This window comes from Podarcis muralis, chromosome 13 (genome assembly GCF_964188315.1).
Source record: "Podarcis muralis chromosome 13, rPodMur119.hap1.1, whole genome shotgun sequence".
NCBI classification, from domain to species: Eukaryota; Metazoa; Chordata; class Lepidosauria; order Squamata; family Lacertidae; genus Podarcis; species Podarcis muralis.
In genome coordinates, this window is record NC_135667.1 from 8,077,741 (window position 1) to 8,086,631 (window position 8,891).

The 8,891-nt window shown below is 41.8% G+C and overlaps 1 protein-coding gene across 1 annotated transcript; it reads right to left on the minus strand.

Annotated features, from left to right (window-relative positions):
* Window positions 1-2,223: 2,223 nt before the first annotated feature.
* LOC114582648 (vomeronasal type-2 receptor 26-like) lies at window positions 2,224-6,743 on the minus strand. Its single transcript, XM_077917970.1, has 4 exons — window positions 6,466-6,743; window positions 4,451-4,681; window positions 3,794-3,920; window positions 2,224-3,460 (listed from the first exon to the last, which is right to left on the minus strand). The coding sequence occupies exons 1-4, from the start codon at window positions 6,625-6,627 to the stop codon at window positions 2,559-2,561; spliced, it is 1,422 nt and encodes a 473-aa protein (XP_077774096.1). The 5' UTR covers window positions 6,628-6,743; the 3' UTR covers window positions 2,224-2,558.
* Between the last annotated feature and the right edge of the window lie 2,148 nt (window positions 6,744-8,891).

Genomic DNA, 8,891 nt, shown 5'->3' on the forward strand with positions numbered 1-8,891 from the left:
GTTCCCTCCTCGACGTCAGAAGGATGTCATGGTCAATGGCATCAAAAGCCGCTGAGAGATCCAGCAGAACTAGGAAACAGCTTTCACCTTTGTCCTGAGCCCACCAGAGATCATCGACCAGCATGACCAAGGTAGTTTCAGTCCCATGATGAGGCCTGAATCCCGACTGAAAGAAATCCAAATGGCCCTCATCCTCCAGGCATATCTGGAGTTGTTCAGCAACAGCCCACTTAATCTGTTAATGGACAGCCACCCTGACTCAGCCCAGAACACACTGACCAGATGCTTGAAAGCTGTGGCTGGATGGCTTCGTGGGATCCGGTTGAAGTTAAATCCTTCATAGACAAAGGTCCTCTGGCTGGGTTGGGACGACATGGGGTTGGGGGGCCAACTCCCATCTCTTGCGGGACTCAGTTAGTGCCAGCTCCTTCTGTCAAGCGTTTGGGTAAAACTTTGACGCCTCCCTTTCTATGGTGGTGAGGCTGTAGCCACAGCAAAGGTGGCATTTTCCCATCTCCACCATATTAAGCAGTTGATCCCTTATCTTTCTCGCCCTGATCTGGCCACAGTGATCCATGTGACAGTCACCTCCAGGCTTGATTATTGTAACTCGCTCTATGCGGGGCTGCCCTTGAAGCTGACCCAGAAACTCCAGCAGGTGCAGAATGCCATGGTGAGGCTCCATATGGGGTCCTTGGATCACATTCATCCAGTGCTTTACCATCTGCACTGCCTCCTGGTGGAGTACAGGGTCAGGTTTAAGGTTCTGGTTTTGACCTTTAAAGCCCTACGAGGGACCTAGGACCCTCGTACCTACAGGACCGCCTCTCCTGGTATGCCCCACGGAGGACTTTTAGGTCCATAAATAACAACACTTTAGAGGTCCCAAGCCTCAAGGAGGTTAGATTAGTTTCAACTAGGGCCACGGCCTTTTTCAGCACTGGCTCTGACGTGGTGGAATGCTTTGTCACAAGAGACTAAGGCCCTGTGGGATTTGACATCTTTCCGCAGGGCCTGCAAGATAGAACTGTTCCGCCTGGCCTTCGGCTTAGTCTTACTCTGACCCCTTATATGGGATTTGGTATAAAAAATTTCCCTTGGCTTTTTTGCTGGCCTATTTAGGACCAGCATGGATAGCTGGCTCGGGTGAATATCTGATGTTTCCTCCCTTTATGGTCTTGATTTATGGGCTACTACTAAAATGAGGCTGCATTTTAAGCTGTATTTTAAGCCGTATTTTAATTAACTGTTTGTGTGTTTGTTGTTGTTTGTTTTTTCCTGTTACTTATTATTGTAATTCATATTTGGTGTTAGCTGCCCTGAGCCCAGCCCTGGCCGGGGAGGGCAGGGTATAAATAAAAATGTATTATTGATTTATTATTTATTATTAATCACCTTGCCCAAGAATAGAAGATTTGAGACTGGGCGATAGCTGGCCATATTGACTGGATCAAAAGATGTTTTTTAAATAAGCGGTTTAAAAACCGCCTCTTTCAGTGGGTCTGGGAAAGCTCCTTCACAGAGAGAAGCATTCACCACCCCGCAGAGCCCATCACCCAGCCCTTCCCTGCTTGCTTTCATGAGCCAGGATGGGCAAGGATCAAGGAGACAGGTAGTTGGTTTCACTTGTCCAAGCCGTATGTCCACATCCTCGGAGGTAACAGATTGGAACTGACCCCATGCAAATTGACTAGACAGGACTCTAGCACTCTCCTGCCCTGGCCCTGCTCCCACGGTGGAGTCTACCTCTTTCTGAATCCGAGCAACTTTATCTGCAAAAAAGTTTGCAAAATCAGTGCAGGGAATCTTGGGGTCCTTAGCAGGCCCTGATGATGAAGGTTAGATTGTGATCCACCTGAAAGAGTCTCCTGCTGCTGTTTTCTGCAGATGCAATAGAGACAGTGAAGAAAGTCCTCTTCGCTGTTGCTATCACCACTTGGTAGGCTCGGTGTTGAGCTCTAACCAGTGTCTGGTCCGATTCAGAATGAGTTTTCCACCACTAGAGCTCTAGTCTTCTCAACAATTGTTTCATCAGCCTCAGATTTAGGGCCTGTATGCAGTTGCAACAAATAGCACATTAACATCCACACAAAGAATAGGTATGGCGAGGAATGTATGACTGATCTGCTCCTGAAGATTTGTCAATATTAACTGTTTATTTATTCTATGGCATCCATTTTTGCACACATGTTCCCGTGTGTGTGTGTGTGTGTGTGTGTAAAATACATTATTTGATTTAATGCAGTTTGTGTACAAAACTGAAAATTAATTGGTGGCAAAACTGCATGAAAAAAATTCAAGAAAGTCACAATTTTGAAAAATAAAACTGTGTTTTGTGTAATGTTTCAGGAAGCACAAATTATATTTTTTTCTATAAATGCAAATTGAATTGAATTTCCTGCGCATCATTAGTTACTTCCAGATGAATTTAGGGCATCAAATGAAACTAAGCAGGGACGCTACACATTATGTATAATAATATTACAGAAGGCTTTTGCATCCTAAGCAACTTGCACTCTACATATACAAAAATACAACAGGATACACAGCAAAATCCTTCAATTCTTTCTCCTTGTGAGTTGCTCCCTGCTATTCATCTGAGGCCTCAGCATTATGATGTAGCATTTAGGGGCAAAGATGCAGCCCAATAAGCCAGCACTGGAGGACAGGATGGAGAAGATCTCCACCACTACCATATACTTCCCTTTGGTGCTCAGATACGTTGGAACAAAGGACAACCAAACACTGCAAAAGAGCAACATGCTGAAGGTAATGAACTTGGCTTCATTAAACGTATCTGGTAATTTGCGGGCTAAGAATGCCATAATGAAGCTGGCCGTAGCCAAGAGGCCCAAGTAGCCCAGGACAGTGTAAAACATTGCAACGGAGCCTTCATTACATTGCACAATGATTTCCTCTGCTGCAGAGTTCATGTCTAAATCAGGGAATGAGGGAGCAGTGGTCAGCCATACAATACAAACACTTGCTTGGATAACAGTGCAGGAGAGGACAATGGAGTTGCTCAGTTTTTTCCCCACCCACTTCCTCATGTTGGACCCTGGTTTGGTAGCCATGAAAGCTACAACCACTGTGATGGTTTTCGCCAACACACAAGAAACAGCCATTGAGAAGACAATGCCAAAAGTTGGTTGTCGGAGGAGGCAGGTCATTGTGTTAGGTCTTCCAAGAAACAGCAATGTAGAGAGGAAGGAGAGCAGGAGGGAGATGAGCAGCGTGTACGTGAGGTCCCGGTTGTTGGCTTTGACTATGGGAGTATCTCTGTGCCAAATAAAAATTCCCAACACCCCGGCTGAGATCAGGGAAAAGGAAACAGCAATCACGGCTGAACTAATCCCTAAAAGCTCTTGGTATGATAGAAAGGTTATTGTCTTAGGGATGCATTCACTTCTGTCTTTGCTTGTATGCTCTTCCTCTGGGCATCTGAAACAGTCATCAATATCTGAAAGAAACATGGAAAGAGATAGAATTTGATGATCAAATTCTTGCTAATTGCAAATGAGCTGGTGGTTATATAAAAATGCCACTCAACATTAAGCCAATTCTTCATTTGCTTCTAGTTGCTTAGTTTATCTTGGGTCATAAGATCGTGCTTGATGCAATGGAGCTTACTGCCTAATTTGAATATACATATTAGACTGCTGCTTAATTGAAAGTCCTCTTGAGCAATCCTGGAAGGAATAAACCTATTTACACACTGTTCTTATTCACCACTTCTAAGTTGCCAATCATTTGATCCCTGTATAAAGGGGAAATAAGGTAACAAATCACTTACCAGTCTGGTTTGAAACCTTCCCTTCTGGACATGGAATACAATCATAGCAGCAAAATTGTTCTCCTTCCTTCGTTTTCTTCTGATAACCAGGCTGGCAGTGTTCATTACACAGAGAAAGGGGAGGCACCTGCTCTTAAACAGGAAAGGATTGCACAGGGAGTTTGTTTTTTTATTTTTACATTGTGCAAGTGCTAATCATCAGATTAAACAACAACAACAAAATTTGTTTAACAACAGCAGCAAAATTTTTCTCCTTCCTTCCTTTTCTTCTGATATCCTAGGTGGCAGTGCTCATTGCACCCAGAAAGGCAAGCAACTAACTTTACAGAGGAAAGAAATTGTGATATGTGTTTTTATTTTTATTTTTGCATCATGGAAGTGCCAATCATCTTTCATTCTTTTTTTAAAGGCCAATCAATCAGCCCCATAACTTTTCCCTGGAATGATGCTTTCTACCCAGCCACACCATTGCTTCTTCTATTGCACTGTTGTTCAAATCAACTAGCAGTCTAGTTCATTTGCATTCAAACATGGGCAGTTTCAAAGACATGCAGCACAACTATGCAATGAAAGAGAATGCTTGGAATACAATTGATACACCCAGCTGTGAAGCCACTTCCCTCACCCTCTATCCCCAGTAATGTGTAGATTCCACACCTTGTTAAAGCTCCTCTGCCAAACAATTAGATCTTCATTGATCATGAATCCATTTTCTTCAGGAGCTCTAGGATCTTCCACCCTTCCAACTTTCACACGAAGGAAGGAATTGTTTGGAAACATGATCATGTTCATTATGTCAAATCCACCGCTCCTTTCCCCTTTTTCATTAAAGAACACTGTCTCTCCGGCTGAGTTGTTAAAGGAAATGTCTTGAAGATATGAGTGCATCTAGTTAAAAGAGAAGACCAGAAACTAATGGAGCTTCTTTTGCAGGAGATATTTGTTACTGGGTACCCAAAGGACTGGATGAACTCCACCAGTAAGAAAAAGGATTATGTATTCACAAAAATACGCCCTTCTTTCAGATCACTGGAAAATTTAACCAACCCTAAATTATGTGGAATATAAAGAAGTAATAAAAGTAGAACAACCATTCCTACCTGGTATTGTTTAGATAGTATCATCTGAGAAATGCAGAATATAAAAAGTGTGATATTACATTATGGCAGGTGGAAAATTCGTGAGACAGTAGCAGGTAAGATTCTTTTCAGTTTCAATAACAGGAGAAATGAAGAATCCACAAACCAACATCGGATATCATGCTTAACAGTCATTACTAATAGATGCTTAATAGTGGTTACCGATGGATGGATTGAACCAAACAATCTGGGCGGTGGGGGGGGGGAAACAGTTCACACACATTACCTGCCAAGGCTGCACTTCTGGAAGTTCAAGCCTTTCTCTGCTCATCATTGATCTATAGTTGGATCGATATGAGTACATGAGGTGAAGAGCATGGGCCACCACATAGACAGCATTATAGATACTGTAGCTGTGGGCAGTCATGCGCATTTCAAACTGAGGCCCAGGAAGCCTCTCCACAGACTCTTCCCCAGTGCAGGTTTCTCTGCCTTCTATAGAGACATGTGATTTTGGAAGTTTACAGTCAAAAGCTTTCTCCCAGAAGTGCATGAGAAATCCATCTCTCAAGTTACAACAAGGTTTTCTACTCTGAAGATATTCCTTGAACCCCAGAGGATCATTTGAGTGAATTGTGAAGCAAATGGCACCTTCGAAATGTTGAAGGTCCCAACCCCTTTGAAAGTCAAATAGTATGAAATCAATCTCAGATGTCATAATCCACACTTTTCTAATTGATCTAAGTCCATCATTTGCAGGATCTCGCATAAATATAACAGTTCTCAGCCATGCGATTGCCAAAGATTCTCCATAGATTATAAATGTACTGACTGTATTATATGTGAATGCTGCATACAATCTCAAGTACGTCTGATACATTTCATCAATACTATCTGAATGAGGTTCTTGTGGGATTCTCTCTGTGAAAGCTGCACAAATTCCATTCAGTCTAAGCAAGATCTCTATGTCATGCAAGAAAGATTCTCCACTGTTTCCATCATCTGCAAAGAGCCCAACCCATGTCCATCCAAAATGTTTAAGCAGTCTGATAATCCCTGTGTACTGAAGAGCTGAGTTGGGAACCATGCAGTAAAAGGAACGGATAAGACTTGTGCGACTTTTCTCTGGAGGAAATGAGCCATAGATGACCTGGAAGAAATTTTGAAATACTGTAGAACTAGTTTTAGATTATATTTTTGTTTATATAGGTCCTTTGATTCAACAAATATTCTTTAAAGCAATCAATTGATCTTATGAGAGTTGAATCCAAGTTATGGTAATATTATACACTTTCTGTGAGTTCTCATCCATCAAACTTTTTAATTATTATTAAGGAGCAGTCATGTATTGGAGTTACAAGTACTTAATGGGGTTAGGGTTTCTTGGCACAAGCACCTGCCTATAACTCTGATTCACTTCAGGAATTTGAATTGTGATTTCCACATGGAGTGCACCTCTGCTGGGTTAAAATCCATGCCTAATGTTTTGTCATATCCATTCCATGTTTTGAAACACAAAATTACTTTTAGAATGGCAAGAGTAAAAAGGGTGGGGCAATGAGGGAATCCCAAAGCCGCATTGGTAGACCTTACCTGTGGAATCTTGTAGTGGCCTGTGATCTCAGCCATTTGGAAAGAGGTATCAGCCCCCAATCCCCCAATGATGCTTAGGAGATTTTTTTGGCTGTCACATTTGTAGTTGGGGACAAACTTAGAGGATTTGAAAAGGAGTTCAAGAGTGCTATGGTAGGTCATCTTTGCATTGTTGTAGCTGTCATAGATATGGAACCCGAGTGTGACATTTGGCAAGATCCTGGGATTCTCATTTATCTCTTTCACAGCAAATGCCAAGGCAAGGACGTGCTGATAGAACTTTGTCACCATACTGAAAGAAGAGCCCATTTGTAATTTCAGAGGAGAATTCTACAATGCATTAAATGTGCTAACAACGATAGTGGTCATTTCTTCCTCCGACTCATTTAGATTGTAATAAAACTATATTATTTTATTGTGAGTTTTCTGAGGTAAATTAAGCCTCCCTCTTCAGCTCAAATATAATTCAGGAAACCTAAAGGGATAGTTTTGAAACATCACTTGTTTGTCCTTTGAGCTTTCCCAGAAAGCAGAAAACAACAAAACATAACTTTCATTTAATTTTCTGCCTCCTGCCAAAATGTGTATAGCATTGACATTTTTGTACAAAACGTATCAGAAATTTTGGTGCAGATGCTGATTAATTTTTATGAGTACTAATAAAAAAAGCAGATTGATGTGCAAATTGGGGAAAACTAATATTAAGACTCAAAAAATGAGAAACTTGGAGAATATGAATTGGACACATTTGCCAATGTCTGTTATGAACCCAAGATGGAGGTCTGTCTTGAGTTTAGTTTTTCTAGGTTACAAACATGTAAAATTCAGCACACTGCAAAATATTTCCCACCACAACATCTTTGCACTAATATTTATCCATTTTTTAAATTTTTTTAATAACTGTTCTTAGTTCCTCGACACAGACCCACCCAAATCCAAACTTCTATTAATAACATTTTAAAACGCCTTTGCCCTGAATCATGGCTCCCCTTTGTTATATTGATTACTCCTGTGCTTTCTAGTGATTCATTGCATTGTTCTTTGTGAACCACACAAGGCAAGAAGATATAGACAGGGAAAGGATGCTTACTATGCCGTGTCAAAGACCTGCTGTGATGGCTGTTCTCTGAAGGAGACTTCATAGAGAGAGTAAATGATATGCGAAGCAATCCCACCAATGTGAAGGTCACCTGGCTCATACCATTCATGTAGAACAGGGAGGGAATCAGTCATTGGGCATTTCATAGCGTCTGCTTTGTCCACTACTGGAAGCAACAAAAGCAGCATCAGAAAGAACCACAGCATCCTAGACTTCTTTTTACAACAGCGTATGGTGGATAGTGCCGGGTCCTGGCAATACAGCAGTTATTGAAGTGATATTACCAAGAAAATTTATGGGATCTGAAGGATTGGAAATGTGTGCCTTGATTAGTAACTGAAATTTCCAACACTCCGATATCAAGTGTGGCTGAGCAGATGGAGAAAAGCGAAAACTGTCTGAAAGCAAACAGACAGAAATTTGGCCCCCTGCCTTTGGCCCCCTACTCCCAAGATCTCAAGTTGGCTAAAGTATATTTATAACCACTTTCAGAATGGCTTCTTGATTTCTTTCTCCTGACTTCTAGAAAGCAGTTGGAGTTTTTACCAGTTGAAGAGATTATAGTCTTCTGGTTAATTACAGGGGGTATAATTAAGAGGCAACTCTCTTCACTGGCACTCTTGGAAGCAAACATGTTATTTCTTTGCTTGAGGTCTGACCACAGCAATTCTCTGTTGTTGTTTTTAGGAGCACACACAGCGGCAGATTTGTTAGAGTAGGGATATGGAGAATGTGGTTGTGCTCATGATCTCTTTGTGGGCTTGTTAAGGCCATCTGGTTGGGCACTCCTAGAACAGAATGCTAGATGGGATGGCCCTTTGCCTTGATTCTGACCTTGACCTTATGTCCTTTTCCACTGATGTTTCCAGGACAATTATAAGGTGGGAAGGAGCTGTGTGATAGGCCTTGCCCATATTGCTCTGACCTGAGAGATCCCTCGCACTGTCTTTTTTGCCATGACTCCATCCTCTAGAAGTCCAGGTTCTCTACTGTTAAGCTAATATTCTAACTCATTCTCATTTCTGCAACCTCACCCCCCTTACTCTACTAATCCAGCCATGGATTGCAGCTGAGAAACAAAGCACTGGGTGGAGGTGGGTTGATGGAGAGAGAGGTGAACACAATGAGAAGAGATATAAACCTGATGCTCTTCAGTTGATTAGATATTGCAGCTCAGTAATGGGAAATTGTCATTTCTCATCAACTGATGTAGAGGTGTGTGTGTGTGTGTGTGTGTAGGGAGTCATGCTTAATGGAGTATATAAACCCCATGCTGTTGCACTGAATGAAGCCTGAAGATTAGCACTGATGCAGCTCACTACATTTC